Source organism: Physeter macrocephalus, chromosome 7 (genome assembly GCF_002837175.3).
Source record: "Physeter macrocephalus isolate SW-GA chromosome 7, ASM283717v5, whole genome shotgun sequence".
NCBI classification, from domain to species: Eukaryota; Metazoa; Chordata; class Mammalia; order Artiodactyla; family Physeteridae; genus Physeter; species Physeter macrocephalus.
Window position 1 is genome coordinate 15,842,525 of NC_041220.1, and position 21,716 is coordinate 15,864,240.

Consider the following 21,716-nt stretch of genomic DNA (forward strand, 5'->3'; position numbering starts at 1 on the left):
CACTAGAGAAAGCTCACGTGCAGCAATGAAGACCCAACACAGCCAGAAATATAATTAATTAATTAATTAATTAATTAATTAAAATAAATAAGTAAATGTCCTTGGAAATATGTTTAGAGATAAATAGTGAACTGCTGTATCTCATCTTAAATGTATATTTTTACTCTCAGAATCTTAAAAGAAAGATAGCCTGAGTTATTACATACATATATGGAAAAAGAGAAATAATTACAGACCCGTCATGTAAAAGGAGCCTGGTTTATTACTCTTGAATGGATATACTATAGATAAAACAGTAAAATGTTCTCATAACTGTTCACAAAATTTTGCTGCAAAGGAAATACTGAATGAGGATGGAGAGTCAACCTTCCCATCATAGAGCTTTTGTCACGACTCCACGGGCTTAGGGCCCCGGCCCAGCCCCACAGCAGGCAGAGCTGCAGGACACTCCGAATTCCAGCCCTCCTGGGCCCGCTCTCCCACAGGTACTGCTCCAGCTGACCACACGCACACTTCTAATTTGCAGCGAGATAGTCTGACAAGCAGGCTGGGAGGATAGCAGAGATGGAAACACAGATCAAGTACAGATAAAATGATGTTCACCTTGCAAAACACAAATAAGACTTCTAGGTAATAATGTACAGGGATGTATCTTTTGAAAAATGAGAACACAACCACCTCTTTCTCGTTAATAATTTGCACGATCCTCTTCTGATTCTACCCCAACCTCTCTCCATAATCCAGTATCGGTACACTTCCTACATCTATACTTAAATAATATAGATTTATGTCCTCTGCACGTATCTCATATATCTCCACCCATCCCCCCAAAGCTGGTTTCAGGTTTGTTTTAAAAGTATATCATGTGGGTGATCCCTTAGCAATACTTTGAAGTTCCATCCCCGTTAAAAGTGTAGAGGGCTCCGGTGTCCTAAGACGAGAAATAATGACAGCGCATGGCTATTATTTCATATGCTTCTGACTGTGAAATAAATATCTGTTTGAAAAAATGCGAACACATAAGCCAAAGTCAGGCAAAATTACAATTGAGAAAGTAAAAAGAAACACCTAAAATCTTGCCAAAGGTTCATGTTTTACATAAAGCTGAAGATGGGACCTCACAAAGGCAATCTCTGCACTTTTTATGTCTGGTTCAGAGGATTTACATGCTCTTTCTACTGATCTGGGCCTTCAGCACTGGGTAATGTCTCCCAGTCCCCAGCTTAGCACTCATGCAAAATTGAAGCACTTTGGAGGCAGTTTAGTAGCTGCAGATGAATCTCAATGTGCAGGAAAAGGCTTAATGGTGGTTTAGCACTTGCTAGGAGAAGCTGAGGAAATCAGGGGGAAAATCTATTGAACTTAAGCCATCTGGGAAGCCAACTGAGAGGGACTACATTAACAATGTGTTTACATTCCCATTGTGTTGCTAGGCCAAGCAACAGTGCGTGTGTGTGTGTGTGTGTGTGTGTGTGTGTGTGTGTGGAAGAAATTATCAAGTGCAGCTCTTTTGGTTGTATTGGCTATTTCGATTTGGTTTTGGCTACTCTGTGGGGCAAGAATTTTCATGAGAAACGTGGCTGTGAGAATTTTTAGGTTTCCACGAGACAGGACAACTGTTAGAGCACAGAGGCTGGCAAGGATGCCGTGACATGAGAAAAGTGAGCGATACAAGAGCCTGGCTGTGCAGCTCTTTCCCTGCATCTGGCCCACAGTACAATGCAACAGATTGGGAGAGGCTTCAGAAAGCTGGTAAGGAACACGAGGAAATGCTTTCATTGCCTGCTACATGTATAGTTAACTTAGAAATACTGACTAAATGAGGGGAAACAGCCAGGTAAGTGCCTTCTCTTTCAGCCCCCAGCAGCCCTACTCATGCCTCCACTATCACGGCCTTTTCTGGTCCTGGTATTTAATAGACTACTACTATTTTTTAGAGCAGTTTTAGGTTCCCAGTAAAATTGAGAGACAGGTACAGAAATTTCCCCATTGTCAACATCTCCCACCAGAGTGGTACATTTTTTTACAATTGATGAGCCTACATTGACACATCATCACCCAAAGTCCATAGTTCACATTAAGGTTCACTCTTCGTATTGTACGTTCTATGGATTTGGACATACGTAATGACACGTACCCACCATTAAAGTATGATACAGAGTAGTTTCACTGCCCTAAAAATCCTCTTGTGTTCCACCTATTCATCCTTCCCTTCCCTGGAAACCACTGATTTTTTTACTGTCTCCATAGTTTTCCCTTTACCCAAATAGTCAAATAGTTGAAATCATACGGTATGTAGCCTTTTCAGATTGATTTCTTTCACTTAGTAATATGCATTTAAGATTCCTCTCTATCTTCCCATGACATGACAACTTTTTTTTTTTTTTTAGCACTGAATAAATATTGCCTTGTCTGGATGGACTAAAGATTATTTATCCATTCACCTACTGAAGGACATCTTGGTTGCTTCCAAGTCTTGGCAATTATGAATAAAGTTGCTATAAACATCGATGTTTTTGTGTGAACGTAAGTTTTCTGTTCCTTTGGGTAAATACCAAGGAGTGCAATGGCTGTGTCATATGGTAAGAGTATGTTTTGTTTTGTAAAAAACCGCTAAACTGCCTTCCAAGTGGCTGTACCATTTTGCTTTCCAACCAGAAATAAATGAGAGCTCATGTTGTCCCACATTCTCGCCAGCATCGGTGTTGTCAGTGTTCTGAATTTTGGCCATTCGAATAGATCTGTAGTGGTATTTCATTGTTTCAATTTGCATTTCCCTGATACATGATGTGGAGTATCTTTTCATATGTTTACTTGCCACCTATTTGTCCCCTTGGTGAGGTATCTGTTAAGGTTTGTTGCCCTTTTGAACTGTCATATTAAGTGACTTTTTCTTGACAGATGTTTGGTGACTATAAAGGGCAAAATGGCGGCCCCTAACAAGATTATGTTCACATGTGAATCCCCAGAACAGGTGAATGTTACCTTATTTGGTAAAAGGGTTTTGCAGACATAGTTAAATTAAGGATTTTGAGATCTTGAATTATCAAGGTGGGCCCTAAATCCAGTGATAAGTGTCTTTATAAGAGACATACAGATAAGACAGACAAAGAAGAGAAAGTGATGTGAAGACAGAGGCAGAGATTGAAGTGATGTGGCCACAAGCCCAGGAATGCCGGGACCCCCACCAGAAGCTAGAAGAGACAAGGAACACATTTTCCTCCAGAGTCCCCAGAAGGAGAGGGACTCTGCTGGATTTCAGACATCTAGTCTCCAAAACTGTAAGAGAATAAATTTCTGTTGTTTTAGGCTACAAATTTCATAGTAATTTAATGTGGCAGCCCTCAGAAACCAATACAGTGACTAAGGGCATTTACTCTCTGTCTGCACATTCAAAGAGTACACATTCAAGAATCTGACAGAGCAAAAAGGTGAGGAAAAGCTGTCTGCCACGCAGTGTTTTTCTGGTTTCACAAATGCCCCATGGAATGGGTGTGGGGAGGTAGCCTTTTAGTCACTAACGTCATTTCAAACAGAGGGCATCATTGTCTAGAATCATCAAGGCTGTAGCTATAAAAAGAGGCATGTCATTCATTCCCTGCCATTCCTGGAACTGCCTTGTACAGAACATTCCCCTGGGTTTTTCCAGCTAAATTTTAATTCACTCAAGCACTGGAGTTCCCCCCCTTCCGTCAGGAGGCTGCTATCTCTCAGCCTGAGAAGTTTAATAGGCAGAGACAGGCGAAAGGATATTGAAGAAAGCAGGGGCTCTCTACCATGTAACTCTATACCATGGAAATATCAAGGGGTTTCACAAATTTATTCTCATAATGAAAGGAGAGCCCAAGCAAATAGTAAAGCACACTCTTTTCCACTCTCTCTTTTCCCTCCTCTTTTTTGCCCTCTCTAGACTGTGATCTCCTTAAGTGCATCAGGTCTTAGTTTTATCTCTATTTACAGCACCAAGTAAAGTATCTGGGTCATGGTTTTTGAATAGAAAGTCTATGTACTTCCTCTATGCTGCACTTTCACAACAGTTTTCAAGCCTGGTTTTACATTAGCATTACTAGTGAGCTTAAAACAAGCAGACAGACAAAGAAAAAGCTATGCCCCGTTCCCAATTAAACCATTCTCTCTGGGGGTGAGGCCAGGACATATGTATTTTCAAAAATCTCCCACTGATGACTGTCAAATGTAGTCAGGGTTGACAGCAAATGCCTTAATGTTTCCTTGTTGCTCTTGCTTTCATGTTCTTGGAGATTTCTTCCAAAACAGATTTTTAAAATCAGGTTAAACCCTCAGTGAAATTAGGAATGAGTCTAAGACCCCTAATCTGAATTGTTTTTCATTGCTAGATATTCTACTTCCTACATGCTGTGCTTGCTTTTTTGCCAGACCCTGATATTTTGCTAATTGTAGTTCTCATGTTTTATATGCTGGTTTTGTATCTCCAAATAGTGCTTTTCAGAGGAATTGGCAAGGCTGGTTATTTCAACAGGCATCCCCAAGAGGGCTCGGAAAATCCCTAGCTAAGGGATGGTTCTGGATTGATGATATTTGGGGGAGAAGACTAAAGAATCCAGAGCAAGTAAAGGCTTCACCCCTCAAGTTTCAGCATTAGATTATTCATTGATTGCAATATTTTTTTAACTAAAAATTTATCTGTTCCGTTTTTTAAGATGCCCCAAAAACGTGGGGTGAGGAGAGAGAAAAGTTTGAGCCAAGTATTGGGAGAATATTGAATAGGAAGATTTAGTGATAGACACAGAGCCTCAAACAGAATGGGTAACAATTCCTGACCTCACAAAATAAGAAGGACAACAACCTGGGTCGTTATTGCATAATTATCAACCAGGTTTACTTATATTTAGCATAATAGGTACAGACACCAAAAAAGAACATTTAAATTTGGAGAGAAAGCCATGCTCTTTAGGAAGCTAACCCTCTTTTTAAAGCTGAAATTGTTCTCAAACTTCCTTAAATAAGATGATAAATCCATTTCATATTATAATATGGAACTCTGTTAAAAGTATGTTCCTTCCCATGAAAATAAAGAAGAAGAAACTCTCTTTAAGACCCTTACATATTTTAGCCAAACATTAGATTAAAAATACATTATGGCTTCTAACACTTGTGCTATTCTCACTTTGAAGTTGGCATATTAAAACTCTAAGCCACGGCATATGCATGGTTGCTGGGCACATGGCAAAATTGCTATAGCAACACAATCAATAGTTGTGCTCCTGAAATGCCCTGTTTGGGTAGCAAGTAATCTAGTGAAGAATGGTTCTTGGAGTCCTGTTTCTTATTGTAGTCTCTGTATGAGCCTAGGGATGGGTAGCATTTGATCTTCTCTTCTCAAAATTTAGAAAGGCACGCACACAAACACACTCACACAAATATACATATGTATGTACTAACATATCAACTTATATGCATATTCTTGATTACACTGTATTAATCAATGCTTTCATCTTAGGTGTAGGAAGAAAAAGGAGTAATGCATTACAAGTAACCCTGCCCTAAGTGTTAACTGGCAGGGGAGAATTCCTTTGTGTTCATTACATTAAAAACTCTCCCTGTATATAATTTTAGAAAATTTCTGTTTTCCTCTAATGAAACACAGCTAGCTAAAACTGCATTGAAAGATGTGATGTGTTCTTGCCTTTACTTTACAATCATGTTCTTACTCTACAATCATGTTTAATACAGTCACGTATTAAAAAATACATGGTGTTACATTTTTCTATACAGTATGTAATTCAAATCTTAAAAATCTTCCCCATGGGATAAAACTGAATTAAAATTATATAGTTCTGTAAATATGGTGTAGTCAGGGTGTTTTGCAGTATGTACAGAATCTATAATATTGATGTTTGCAAATATTGGAATTATGAAACACACAACAACAATAAAAACTTCATGACAATGACATATTAGAAACAAAAGGAATCCAAATGTGTAGCCCCAAATTTTTCAAGTACTCACTTCTGTTTGTAAGTTAGGAAAAGAATGGAAACAAAAGCCAGGTTTTTATACAGTGAGAGCCCAAATCACTCAGCTAGCCAAGACTATTTTCATGCTAGAATGGAATGAAAGCAACTAAAATCCAAGTTCTGGAACTCCAATCCAACCAACTTTTGTAATTGCAGCTGGGATTATGTTGGCCATGTGAACCCAGGTGTTTAAAGAAAATGTCGATGTGAAATTAGGATAAATCAATTGTGAGCACTAAAAAATGAAGAATATGAAAAAGTATATACTTCAGGATAATTAACATTCTGTTATCACTAACTGGTAACTACTTTCTTGCCAAGTTACCTGATTGACTCAGTGGAAAAGCCTTAATGTACTACATGGATCCTTGCCAGTTTTCTATTTTTATTTTGGGGCTAGCCTCATAACAGAAAGAAAAATTGTTAGTTTCTAGTATTGAAAGAAGGACCTTTGAGAAGGAAATCAAGTAAATAATTGATTTATATTCCAGAATCATTTATCTTCATTGGCAGACAAACATATTACAAATATAAGGCTCTATTCTTGCAAAGGCAATACTCCCACTGAATTACATAACAAAATATGGAATAAAGTTCAAATAGGGCTTCCAAATTTTATGCATCATTTACTAAAATTTAAACAAAGCCCACCTAACTTCCTTTTGAAAATATTAACTCTATTAATGAGAACTAAGTTTACAGTAATTATTTTGCATGGAGAATAACAACTGGTCTGAAAATTGTGTGTATTTAATGTGTAAAGTAACTACTCTTATAGAAGATTATGCTTCGTTTGTGCATTTCTCCAATTGCCTATTCACGAAGTATTCCAAATAAAAACATCATTAGTATGTATCACTACATTTCAGTTACCCAAATTTAGTAGGATGAATGGCTCCAATCTCACAAACAAACAAACTTTTATTCATCATCTCTTGTGCTTAATGCCATATGTTATAAACTACAAAAGACAAAGCTTTACAAAACACAGGCCCTACCATACCATTCCAATCTAGTTGAAGAGACAGAGATTTTATATATATCATAAATAACGTATGATATTGAATTACAAGAAACTGCCATTTTTGTACCTCAAAAATGACTGAATATTGATAACTTCTTATGTATAATACACATTTCACATTTATGAGTATAATGAAAATGGAAGCACAAATAAGTGAAATGCGGACATGTTTATGCTATGACTTGGGGTTTTATAGAAGGATTCACCTATGATATTGCTTTTGAGATACTTCTTTAAGAATGAGTAGGAGTTTAACAGAGGTAGGATGGAGGAAAGTATGGTGTAAAGAAACATTATTTCATACAACACACATTTATTGAGCATCTACTAAGAACCCAACACCAAGTTAAGCATGGAACTAGAATAGCAAAAAAGATAGACATAATCCCTGAATTCATGGAGCTTATTCTTCAGCGCATAATGTTTAGACTGAAGAGGAGAGAGAACTTGGGAAAGGAGAAGTGATAACTGTCCCTTTCAAATAACTAAAATTAGGAATAGGCCAGGAGATGACCAGACCTATTTCCTAAAGTTCCATAAGACAAAAGTAGCACCATTAAGTCATGATAACAGAAAACTGATTATGCTCACTTTAATATAATTTAATGAGAAGCATGCCAATAATTCATTGAGTTTAAATGACTGTTACAGTCTCACAGCTTAAACCTTCTAGGATCCTAAGACACAAAAGTGTAGAGTGTTTGCATTCATTTAATAAAATTTAAACAAATCTTACATAATTTCCCTTTGAAAATGTATGAGCAGCATTTTCTAAATCATGTCCTGGTGTGACATTAAGTTCTCATGATATTTTAACAGAGGTTCTGAGAAAAAGAGTTCAGCTACCAAACAATATGAGGTTAAAAAATATTTTTCCACTTCAGTGCTTTCCTGGGACTTCTACATGCAAATATACTTTATACTTTCTCCAAAAGGGGAATATAATTATTGCAGTGTTTCCGAAATTATTTGACTGCAAAGCTTTTTGTTTGTTTCCTTTTTGTTTTTTTCCCAAATAGCACTTATAAGACACTGGTGGTTCACTGAACACAGTTTAAGAGGAAAAACCAAACTGGCCTAGTATACAGAGCATGCAGTGGGGGAGAAACTATTAAAATAAGGCTAGAAAGTTTGATTAAGAACAGACTGTACTGAAGCTTTTGAATATATGATCAAGGACTATATGCTTTATTCCATGGACAAAGGAAAGACATATATTTTAAGAAATGGAATGATATAAACACTCGGGCCTGTTCTTTAGGCCTATAACTACCTGGAAAATTAATTGCTGAGGAGAAAGGCTGACACCAAGAAAGTGTAGGAGGCTATTTAAATAATCTAAGAGGTATATAATTAAGGCCTATACTAGGGGAGTAGCAGCAAGAATTAAAAACAGAAGGATGTTTTATGGGAGAATTCTGAGAAGGAATTAGCAGTATTTGATGATCACTTCGGCTACTGAAAGAAGGGATAAAGCTGAGATTTCTGTTTTCGCTGATGGAATGGAATAAAGAGGTATCTAAAATAGGAAGACAAGAGGACAAAGAATTTCAACGGTGCCACTCTTGTAACAAATGGGGATCTGAGTGAGCACAATATATTGTTTAAAAGCCCTGTCTTGGGGCTTCCCTGGTGGCGCAGTGGTTGAGAGTCCGCCTGCCGATGCAGGGGACGCGGGTTCGTGCCCTGGTCCGGGAGGATCCCACATGCCGCGGAGCGGCTGGGCTCGTGAGCCATGGCCGCTGAGCCTGCGCGTCCGGAGCCTGTGCTCTGCAACGGGAGAGGCCACAAGGGTGAGAGGCCCGCGTACTGCAAAAAATAAAAAAAAAAGCTCTGTCTTGAGTAAAGGCAATTTATTTTAATTTGTATCCAAGTATAGTTTCTCTTCACCAATTTCTTTTTTTCTGTTAAGGCTCACCTTTTGCTCACCAATTGAAATTCTTTCCAATTTTGCTATTTGTCCAAATGTTAAATACCTTCACAAATAAAAATAATCAAATCCTAATAAGCACTATCTTAATTATTAAAGAACCACAAAGGGTCACATATGAAAAACTTGACACAAGGCAAGAAGGGAGATGAATAGCATGAAAGATAAATGTTTAGCTGACATTTAGAACCAGATATTCTTTCCTGAGAAAAGGGATAATTGTATTACATAGCTCTTTTTTTAGCTCAATTTAGTTCTGTGTTCAAAGTTATGGCAGAATTTAGGGAGACACTGACTACAGGGCCAAGAGCAGAGGCTTTGGAATCAGAGAACCCTGGTTCACATCTTGACTCTGTCACCTCCTAGCTAAGCAACTGGGGCAGATTAGTTTCTTTATTCCGCTGAGCCTCAGATTTCTCATTTGCAAAAGGAGAATCCCAAAATTCTCTCATAAGATTGCTGTGATGACTGAATGTCATAATGCATGACATTCAGTATAAAGCTTGGAACTCTCTGTGTTGTTGTGTTGGCCCTATTGATAATATTCTGCTATTGTGAGCAAAAAAGATGAAAAGGGAAAACCTAGGGTTTAGTAAAATTTCAAGCCAGTGGAGGTTTTCTAAACTCCCTTGCTTCTTCACAGCGGGGAAATATTTACTTTTCAATGGTGAATCTTAGGTACCATGGAAACAAGGGTTGAAAAGGCTTCAAGTAAATAGAAAGCAAGCAACCAAGCCTGAGCTTTTCGTAAAAATGTAACCATAAAATTTTGAGTAGATCAAGATTTCTTTGTAATCCTGAAAGGAACATGGGTACTTATTACTATATTACCAAATCAAGAGCTTCTCAACATTGAAAATTTCTAAACCATCTAATATATGCTGCTTTCCACTTTTCTGTTTCTTAATATTACGTTTGCAAGAAATGCAAATATGATTTAAATGATGGAAAAGCAAACAGTAACAGTAATGAATGATCTTTAATCAGTATATTTTATGATCAATGGAATAGCTTTGCTCAGTGAATATAAATAATCATTTACTTAATACTTCAGAGCAAGAGAGCATATTGAAAGGAAGAATTTTGTGAATTGGAGAGAAACTTTTGTTCTTTTTTGTTTTGTTATTTTGTAGTTTTTTAATTAAAACGTACTTCTGATGGAGATTTTACTGAATGCAGTTGATTTTTCTTAGTTGCAAGGCAATGTACCTGATTGCCACATGCTTCCAGATATCATTATTCTAAGGTAGAGGGGCCTATAAAAACAGACTTGTTTGCAATGACTTCTCTCTGTCCTATCATGTGAGAACCAATCTGATTTTTAAAATGCCACGAAAATTTCTCTATATATTTCAAGACAATGTATCCTAACATTTCTTGATATTAAGAATCACTAAGGCCCATAACAAAACAATACTCAGACTGTATTAAATAAAGAGTTGAGCACCAAAGTTGCAGGTGAATCTAACTTCAGAGGAAAAAACCCCCAAACCAAGCAGTTCAATTCCATTCACAGTGTTCTGATCTCACAGGAAAGCAAAGAGCTCTAATATGAGGCCTACAAATCCCCCCTTCCAGTAGTTGTACAGATTGGAGATTTATGATAACAGTCAAAGAGATGCAATAAAGTAGTTTGGGCTTTTAAAATTCAGGTTTCATTATCTATCAAGAAAATAAAACGTTCACAGGATTGAACAAAAATCAAACAATAAAAGAAGTCTCTTACTGCCCCAGATTCTGAGCTGTCAACTGCTTGTATGTTTCTCAAAAAAATCCCAATGCATAGACAAATACATGTGCATTCTCTTTTTTACATAATAAGGACATATTGCACATAATGTTCTGTACTTCGGTTTTCATTTCATATTTTATCTGAGAGATTTTTCTACAGCTTCACATATGGAGAAACCTCACTGTTTTACAAAGCAGCACAGTATTCCATCCTAGAGTTGAACAGCCCTTGATATGCTAACGGCAACAAGGGTGCAATGGACCACCTTTCATACAAGTCTTTGTGCTCATTAGGAATTTTATTTTTAGATAGTTCCTAAACTTGTAGTTACTGAGTGAAAGAGTGCCTACATTTAAATATTGATAGGTATTTTCAAATTGATCTTCAAAAAGATTACATCAATTTGCAGCCTCATCAGCAAAGTATGAAATACCCCATCCCACTCCTTCATCAACACTGTATACTAAGCACTGTTCTGCTCTTGACAACATTTTCTTAGATGCGTATTTACCATTTACATTTCTTTACCTATATCTCCATTTCCAAACTCTGCTCAATTTTTTATATTGGGTTGCAGATCTTTTTCTTAAACATATTTTAAGAGCTACTAATATATTAATTAAGTTAGCCCTTTGATTAGTATATATCTGTCCCTTGGTTTTTGTGGTTTTTTGCTTTATTTAAATTTAATAATGCTTTTTAAAAAAATAATGTTTTCTTATAAAGCTTCTGGATTTTGTCTTCATTAAAAAAGCTTTGATCACCACTGAAACCAAACAACCAACCAACAAATTGCCAAAATTTTCTCCTAGTGACGATGGTGATGACTACCAATGACAACAATGATGACAGTGATGATGATAATGATGATGATGTTAAGCCCTAACATCCAGAATATATTTTATTCTAAAGAATGATCTAGAACTCAAGCTTTATTTATTTATTTATTACTTTTCCAACTGCCTACGATGTGGGTTTAAAAATCATCTTCAACATATTGTAAAATGCCTTAGATTTTATTTCCTGGTTTCTATTTTGGTCCATTAATCTGTGTATCTTATTCTTTGCTATGATCAGACATCTTTAGCCTTACAATATACTTATAAAAAGCCAATATTTCCTTATTATGCTACTATTTCAGAATTCTTCCAGCTATTTTCTCAAATTATTTTTCATATAATGTTGGTGACTTTATGGATTCATTTACAAATAGCAAACATTTAAATATATTGTCTTTCTATCTAAGAACAAGATATGTCTTTCTATTTATTCAAGTTATTGTATTTTTTTTGGTCTCTGAGTAGATTTTTATATTCTTTTAAAATTTTACAAATTTCTTGATAGCTTTATATCTACATTTTTTACATTGTTATTGTAAATTATATATTTTATTCCATTATAATTTGAATCGACTGTACTTAGAAAAGTTGATGGGTTATGTATATCTTTTATCAGCCACTTTTCTATATTCTCTTAATGTTTTCTCAATTTTTTCCTATGAAACTGCATAAGTTTTCCAGACCTACAAAATCATATTTGTCCAAATGATAGTTTTCAACTTGCTTTATAATTTTTATGTTTTTCAATTATTTGTCTTGTCTAATTGCATTGGCTAGCGTGTTAAGAACAATATCAAATAATACTAGTCTCTGTGGGTATCTCTGGCTTTTTCCTAAATCTAAAGGTAATCATTCTCTTGGATGCTCACTATCTTGTACAGTTTTGGATCAAAACAAAAGCAACAAAAAAGTATGTTGTGTTCCACTCCAAATATGAATACTATGCAAGTATTAGGGCTGATAAATCTTTCCTTAGCTCTAATCTCGTCCCTTCTGAATTTGAAACATGCCATATATTTTCATTTATAGTTGCTTTAAGAAGTATTTTTAATCATTGGTATATGCAATAGTAATTAATTTTATGTGGAAATAGTAAAAAATATAATGCTTTATGGAGAGGAAATGTCTTTTAAAAAGAAAATAAAAATACACACACACACAAACACATACACACACACACAAACACACACACACACACATTACCAAGATAGCATGAAGCTGCTAGAGGTGCTCCATATCAGAGCAGTTTTGTCTTTATTTACAGTCTTCCTATAAAAGCTGTTTCATTAATCTAGTAAAGACAAGCCTAAGTATGTTTATGACTCTCATTTTAGTTTTGTGATTTATTTCTTTTTCCTCTTACTATTAAAACGTGTGTGTTTGAAATCTTTACAAATAAATGAGCTGAAACAAATAAAACTCAATTCACAAGATTTTGAAGACATCTGGTGGAGTTATTTACTGAGTAATTACTATAAAAGCTTTTTCATTAATCTAGTAAAGACAAGCCTAAGTATGTTTATGACTCTCGTTTTAGTTTTGTGATTTATTTCTTTTTCCTCTTACTATTAAAACGTGTGTGTTTGAAATCTTTACAAATAAATCTCAATTCACAAGATTTTGAAGACATCTGGTGGAGTTATTTACTGAGTAATTAGACCAAGAGGTGTAACAGACCAATTCCCTGAAGGAAGAGACCATACAGTTAGATACCCAGTTATTTCTATAGTCATCAGCCTTCATGCAGTGAGCATATTGATTCACAAATTGACAATTATGTAGAGCTGCCACCCGATTTTCTAAGACCATTTGTGTTACATAAGTATATGTCTTGCATGCTTTTTTCTTTTTTAAGATGCCTCTTCTCTGGCTTCTCACAGTCTGTTCTATTTATGCTCCATCACCTAATAGCTCTTTATTATTAGAGACGCTGAAAGCAGATTTCCTTCAAATGCTGGTCACTGCTTGCCCCTCATTAACCAACATTTGGATACAAAGATGAAATAATTACAATTGTGTTTTGAAAACATGTATCCATTTTGGTATGTAGAGATATTTATGAAAGAAAATGAAGATATTTAAATGCTTTCACTTTTATCATATTTGTCACTATTTAGCTTGGACATATAGCTCAATAAAGTCTTAATTTTTAAAATACATGTCAATATAAAATCACAGGTCTAGAAGGGATGTGAAAGTTCAAATTGTTATTCTCCCTACTGGAGACCAAAAACTGTTGAATCACTATAGAAAGATTTATATCTTTTAAGTTTAAAGTAACTCTAGGGGGCTTCCCTGGTGGCGCAGTGGTTGAGAGTCCACCTGCCGTTGCAGGGGACATGGGTTCGTGCCCCGGTCTGGGAGGATCCCACATGCCACAGAGCAGCTGGGCCCGTGAGCCATGGCCGCTGAGCCTGTGCTCCGCAACGGGAGAGGTCACGACAGTGAGAGGCCTGCGTACCACAAAAAAAAGAAAAAAAAACTCTAGGGGGTTCGAGAACTATCTTAACTTACCCATTATGGAATAAAGATTTCCTATCAAGAAAGTTTCCTTTACAGCCAGTGTAAGTCCCACCGTTTATTAAGATCTACTTCATCCTCTTTGCCTTTAGTATTTTACTATTAAGAATGATGTTTACAGAGCAATAAAGTCAGGAGTTTTAGCAATGCCAGAAGCAAAGATACTCTGATGAAGACCCACCCAGATGGAGTCTACACCCACAACTTCTCTTTGTGGATCCCACAATATCACTATACTCAATCACTCTTGATTTAACTTTAGCCAAGAATTAGGTAATTAGGATTCATTTTTAGATGTAAGTTAAAGGTACAGAATATTTTGAATCTACAATGTTTACAAATTGTTTAAAAATATATAAGGGGAAACTATGCATGGGAATTCACATTTGACAGTCATGTAAACATCTACAATTTATCCTTAATTGAACATGTTCCTCAATCCCAGGATATTTAGACCTGACACCAGACTTGACGCACAAGTGAAATTCAAGGGCATCTTTTACTGGGGTATTTATTTACCATAATTCAGTCTATTCACTCTCATTATTTATCTTCTTAAGCATGAACCATGCCTTAATTCTATGCAGTCTAACAGGAATCAAGATTTATTCATCACATTTTACTTTGCAATGCATGGAAAGAGATCACCAAATCTTAAGCAAACTGATTTAAAACTTGTTACCAAAGGATAATAATTCTATTTTCAATTTCAATTATTGAAAGAACAATATGACAACATGCCAACGTAGTAAGTGAATCCTAAACAGCAGTCCAAATGCAATGGAAAACTCACCAGAGGTTTCGTCTACTCTTTCATCTACTATGTGGTCCTTCTGATGAACCCATTCACTATTGCACTTGAAGTAGATCTGGGTGGCGGGACTGGCTTTACAATACAGGTTCACAGGCTTATTCTTCACAATATAAGCTTCTTCAGGCTCAATAAGGAAATGTGGCAGAGGCTCAGGTGGATCAGATGGAAAGGTTTCTGGGAGTTCATGAAAAAAGTCGTCCTCTGGTAAAACAAGAAGAAAGTGAAAAATGTTCAAAACATTATAGCCATCTTCCTTTCACTTGCTGCTCTTTCAAAAATAATGAAACTGTGGGTAATCATTAGTCAAATCCATTTCACCTGCCTTCATTAATCAAGGTCTACAAAAGACTTGCATGTCCTCCAAGAGCACCTCGCCTAAACAGTAAGATGTTTGCCTGGGTCATTTTCCAGGAACTTGGAGTTAGCTGTGTCTACTCTGAGCTGAGCTGGTTAAAACTGGATAGGACCACTGACCCTTCAACTGGGCACATGTGAGTGTACACTGGGTGATCTTTTGACATTAGAGGGCTGAAAACTCCACCCTCAGATCTTGCAAAGGGCCTTCATTTTTGAGTGAACAGAAGCCTGTAGATGAGTTACGCCTGTGCGGAACAACAATTACTGCACCTTTTTCCAATCACCTTTCCCCATGCTCCCCATGCAGTAGACCCCCCTGCTTCTTTATTTTTCCTCATAAATACCCCCAAGCCCTTGCCTTTGTGGAGGTGGCTCTGAGACTTGTTCCTCATTTCCTTACTTGGCTGCCTTGTGAATAAACCCTCTCTTTCCTGCAAACCTAGGCCTCTCTGCATTTTGACTTGCTGCATATCAGACAAACAAACCTGGCTGGATAACAATAATGATTCATAAATCATCTAGTTAAGTAATTTCAGTGCCTGCTATGAACCAGGCAGTATGTTAGGTCTATTGACTGGTTGTTCAATTAAGGATTTAGATGATAATTCTCATTTTTATACATGGCAAAACGCCACATCCGGGAGGATAACTGATCCCAGGTCTGCTACTGACTACCTGAAAACACAGGTGGTAAACGGCTGAACTGGGATCAGAACCCAGTTTGGTCTCCCTCGAAAACTGTGATCTTCCCAACATAGCGCTGCACCTCCCACTACACCATGTTAGCCTTGAGAGCTGACAAAAGCAAGAGGAACTTCATTAGAAACATTTATTTGCAAAGTATAAAGCTCGACCTTCAAGATGGCGGAAGAGTAAGACATGAAGATCACCTTCATCCCCACAAATACATCAGAAACACATCTACACGTGGAACAACTCCTGCAGAACACCTACTGAACGCTGGCAGAAGACCTCAGACCTCCCCAAAAGCAAGAAACTCCCCAGGTACCTGGGTAGGGCAAAAGAAAAAAGACAAAAACAGAGACAAAAGAATAGGGACGGGCCTTCGCCAGTGGGAGGGAGCCGTGAAGGAGGAAAGGTTCCCACACACTAGGAGCCCCTTCGCGGGCGGAGACTGCGGGTGGCGGAGGGGGGAGCTTCGGAGCCGTGGAGGAGAGCGCAGTAACGGGGGTGCGGAGGGCAAAGCGGGGAGATTCCCGCACAGAGGATCGGTGCCGACCGGCACTCACCAGCCCGAGAGGCTTGTCTGCTCACCCGCCGGGGCTCCGGGAAAAGTCTGGAGCTGCCTAAGAGACAAGAGACCATTGTTTTGGGATGCGTGAGGAGAGGGGATTCAGAGTACCTCCTAAAGGAGCTCCAGAGACGGTGCAAGCCGCGGCTATCAGCGCGGACCCCAGAGACGGGCATGAGACGCTAAGGCCACCAAGAAGCCTGTGTGTGAGCACAGGTCACCCTCCACACCTCCCCTCCCGGGAGCCCGTGCAGCCCGCCACTGCCAGGGTCCCGGGATCCAGGGACAACTTCCCCAGGAGAACGCATGGCGTGCCTCAGGCCGGTGCAATGTCACGCCGGCCTCTGCCGCCGCAGGCTCGCCCCGCATCCGTGCCCCTCCCTCCCCCCGGCCTGAGTGAGCCAGAGCCCCCGAATCAGCTGCTCCTTTATAACCCCGTCCTGTCTGAGCAAAGAGCAGACGCCCTCAGGCGACCTACATGCAGAGGCGGGGCCAGATCCAAAGCTGAATCCCAGGAACTGTGCGAACAAAGAAGAGAAAGGGAAATCTCTCCCAGCAGCCTCAGAAGCAGCGGATTAAATCTCCACCATCAACTTGACATACCCTGCATCTGTGGAATACCTGACTAGACAACGAATCATCCCAAAATTGAGGCAGTGGACTTTGGGAGCAACGATATATAAATTTTTTTCCTTTTTGTCTTTTTGTGAGTGTGTATGTGTATGCTTCTTTCTGTGATTTGGTCTGTATAGCTTTGCTTTTACCATTTGTCCTAGGGTTCTATCTGTCCTTTTTTTATTTTTGGTTTGTTTTTGTTTTTCTTTTAGTATACTTTTTAGCACTTTTTACCATTGGTGGATTTGTTTTTTTGTTTCGTTGCTCTCTTCTTTCTTTTGTTCTTTTTTCTTTTTTTAATTACTTCTTAATTTTTTTTACTTTTAATAACTTTATTTTATTTTATTCTGTTTTTTTCTTTCTTTCTTTCTTTTTTTCTCCCTTTTCTTCTGAGCCATGTGGCTGACAGGGTCTTGATGCTCTGGCCAGATGTCACGCCTGTGCCTTTGAGGTGGGAGAGCTAAGTTCAGGACATCGGTCCACCAGAGACCTCCCGGCTCCACGTAATATCAAATGGCAAAAGCTCTCCAAGAGATCTCCATCTCAATTCTAAGACCCAGCTCCACTCAACGATCAGAAAGCTGCAGTGCTGGACACCCCATGCCAAACAACTAGCAAGACAGGAACACAACACCACCCATTAGCAGAGAGGCTGCCTAAAAGCACAACTAGGTTGCAGACACCCCAAAACACACCACCGAACGTGGTCCTGTCCACCAGAAAGACAAGATCCAGCCTCATCCACAAGAACACAGGCACTAGTCCCCTCCACCAGGAAGCCTACACAACCCACTGAACCAACCTTAGCCACTGGGAACAGACACCAAAAACAACAGGAACTACAAACCTGCAGCCTGTGAAAAGGAGACCCCAAACACAGTAAGTTAAGCAAAATGAGAAGACAGAGAAACACACAGCAGATGAATAAGCAAGGTAAAAACCCACCAGACTAAACAAATGAAGAGGAAATAGGCAGTCTACCTGAAAAAGAATTCAGAGTAGTGATAGTAAAGATGATCCAAAATAATAAATGAAATTAAAAATTCTCTAGAAGGAAACAATAGCAGAATAACTGAGGTAGAAGAAAGGATAAGTGACCTGTTAGATAAAATAGTGGAAATGACTACTGCAGAGCAGAGTAAAGAAAAAAGAATATAAAGAATTGAGGACAGTTTCAGAGACGTCTGGGACAACACTAAATGCACCAACAGTTGAATTATAGGGGTCCCAGAAAAAGAAGACAAAAAGAAAGGGACTGAGAAAATATTTGAAGAGATCATAGTTGAAAACTTCCCTAATATGGGAAAGGAAATAGTCACTCAAGTCCAGGAAGCACAGAGAGTCCCATACAGGATAAATCCAAGGTGAAACACACCAAGACACTTACTAACGAAAGTATCCAAAATTAAATACGCAGAAAAAATATTAAAAGCAGCAAGGGAAAACCAACAAATGACATACAAGGGAATCCCCATAAAGTTAACAGCTTATTTTTCAGCAGAAACTATTCAAGCCAGAAGGGAGTGGCAGGACACATTGAAAGTGATGAAAGGGAAAAACCTAAAACCAAGATTACTCTATGAAGCAAGGATCTCACTCAGATTTGACGGAGAAATTAAAACCTTTAGAGATAAGCAAAAGCTAGGAGAATTCAGCACCACCAAACCACATTTACAACAAATGCTAAAGTAACTTCTCTAGGCAGGAAACACAAGAGAAGGAAAAGACCTACAATAACAATCCCAAAACAATTAAGAAAATGGTCATAGGAATATACATATCAATAATTACCTTAAATGTAAATGGATTAAATGCTCCAACCAAAAGACATACACTGGCTGAATGGATACAAAAACAAGACCCATATATATGCTGTTACAAGAGACCCACTTCAGACATAGGGACACATACAGACGGAAAATGAGGGGATGGAAAAATATATTCCATGCAAATGGAAATTAAAAGAACACTGGAGTAGCAGTTCTCATATCAGACAAAACAGACTTTAAAATAAAGACTAGTACAAGAGACAAAGAAGGACACTACATAATGATCAGGGGATCAATTCAAGAAGAAGATATAACAATTGTAAATATTTAGGCACCCAACATAGGAGCACCTCAATACATAAGGCAACTGCTAACAGCCATAAAAGGGGAAATTGACAGTAACACAATCATAGTAGGGGACTTTAACACCCCACTTTCACCAATGGACAGATCATCCAAAACGAAAAGAAATAAGGAAATACAAGCTTTAAATGACACATTAAACAAGATGGATTTAATTGATATTTATAGGACATTCCATGCAAAAATAACAGAATACACTTTCTTCTCAAGTGCTCATGAAACATTCTCCAGGATAGATCATATCTTGGGTCACAACTAAAGCCTTGGTAAATTTAAGAAAATTGAAATCGTATCAAGTATCTTTTCCGACCACAACGCTTGGAGACTAGATATCAATTACACGAAAAAATCTGTAAAAAATACAAACACATAGAGCTAAACAATACACGACTTAATAACCAAGAGATCACTGAAGAAATCAAAAAGGAAATCAAAAAATAACCTAGAAACAAAGGACAATGAAAACGCAACAACCCAAAACCTATGGGATGCAGCAAAAGCAGTTCTAAGAGGGAAGTTTATAGCAACGCAATCCTACCTCAAGAAACAAGAAACATTTCAAACAACCTAACCGTACACCTAAAGGAAAGAGAGAAAAAAGAACAAAAAAACAGCAAAATTAGCAAAAGGAAAGAAATCATAAAGATCAGATCAGAGAGACTGGCTCAAGATGGTGGAGTAGACGTAGTGCTCTCACTCCCTCTTGTAAGAACACAGGAATCACAACCAACTGCTGAACAGTCATTGACAGGAAGACACTGGAACTCACCAAAAAAGATACCCCACATCCAAAGACAAAGGAGAAGCCACAATGAGATGGTAGGAGGGGTGCAATCACAATAAAATCAAATCCCATAACTGCTGGGAGGGTGACCCACAAACTGGAGAACACTTATACCACAGAAGTCCACCCACTGGAGTGAAGGTTCTGAGCCCCACATCAGGCTTCCCAACCTGGGGGTCCAGCAACAGGTGGAAGAATTCCTAGAGAATCAGACTTTGAAGTCTAGTGGGATTTGATTGCAGAGCTTTGACAGGACTGGGGAAAACACAGACTCCACTCTTGGAGGGCACAGACACCAAAACCAGACAAAGATGTCACAAAGAGAGAAAAATACAGGCCAATATCACTGATGAACATAGATGCAAATATCCTCAACAAAGTACTAGCATGCACAATCTGACGGTACATTAAAAGGATCATACACCATGATCAAGTGGGGTTTATCCCAGGAATGCAAGGATTCTTCAATATATGCAAATCAATCAATGCGATACATCATATTAACAAATTGAAGGAGAAAAACCATATGATTATCTCAATAGATGCAGAAAAAGCTTTCGACAAAATTTAACGCCCATTTATGATAAGAACCCTCTGGAAAGTAGGCATAGAGGGAACTTACCTCAACATAATAAAGGCCATATATGACAAACCACAGCCAACATCACTCTCAATGGTGAAAAACTGAAACAATTTCCACTAAGATCAGGAACAAGACAAGGTTGCCCAATCTCACCACTATTATTCACCATAGTTTTGGAAGTTTTAGCCACAGCAATCAGGGAAGAAAAAGAAATAAAAGGAACACAAACTGGAAAAGGAGAAGTAAAGCTGTCACTTTTTTCAGATGACATGATACTATACATAGAGAATCCTAAAGAAGCTACCAGAAAACTACTAGAGCTAATCCATGAATTTGGTAAAGTAGCAGCATACAAAATTAATGCACAGAAATCTCTTGCATTCCTATATATTAATGATGAAAAATCTGAAAGAGAAATTAAGGAAACACTCCCATTTACCATTGCAACAAAACGAATAAAATACCTAGGAATAAACCCACCTAAGGAGACAAAAGACCTGTGTGCAGAAAACTATAAGACACTGATAAAAGAGATTCAAGATGATACAAACAGATGTAGACATATACCATGTTCTTGCATTGGAAGAATCAACATTGTGAAAATGACTATACTACCCAAAGCAATCTACAGATTCAATGAAATCCTTATCAAACTACCAATGGCATGTTTTACATAACTAGAACAAAAAAATTTCACAATTTTTATGGAAACACAAAAGACCCTGAATAGCCAAAGCATTCTTGAGAAAGAAAAACGGAGTTGGAGGAATCAGGCTCCCTGACTTTAGACTATACTACAAAGCTATAGTAATCGAGACAGTATGGTACTGGCACAAAACCAGACATATTTATCAATGGAACAGGATAGAAAGCCCAGAGATAAACCCACGCACATATGGTCTAGTTATTTTTGATAAAGGAGGCAAGAATATAAAATGGAGAAAAGACAGCCTCTTCAATAAGTGGTGGTGGGAAAACTGGACAGCTACAAGTAAAAGAATGAAATTAGAACACTCCCTAACACCATACACAAAAATAAGCTCAAAATGGATTAAAGACCTAAATGTAAGGTCTGACACTATAAAACTGTTAGAGGAAAACATAGGCAGAACACTCTATGACATAAATCACAGCAAGA

The 21,716-nt window shown here is 37.9% G+C and overlaps 1 protein-coding gene and 1 pseudogene across 1 annotated transcript in view; one reads left to right on the forward strand and one right to left on the reverse strand.

Annotated features, from left to right (window-relative positions):
• UNC5C (unc-5 netrin receptor C) overlaps positions 1-21,716 on the reverse strand; it is a 416,430-nt gene that overhangs the window by 161,156 nt on the left and 233,558 nt on the right. Inside the window, exon 2 of the mRNA XM_024126662.2 lies at positions 14,835-15,056. Within this exon, the coding sequence (XP_023982430.1) occupies positions 14,835-15,056 (222 nt within the window). The remainder of the gene's footprint in view (positions 1-14,834; positions 15,057-21,716) is intronic.
• The window catches only part of LOC102987199 (ubiquitin-conjugating enzyme E2 A-like), a 138,743-nt pseudogene continuing 133,018 nt past the window's right edge, over positions 15,992-21,716 (forward strand).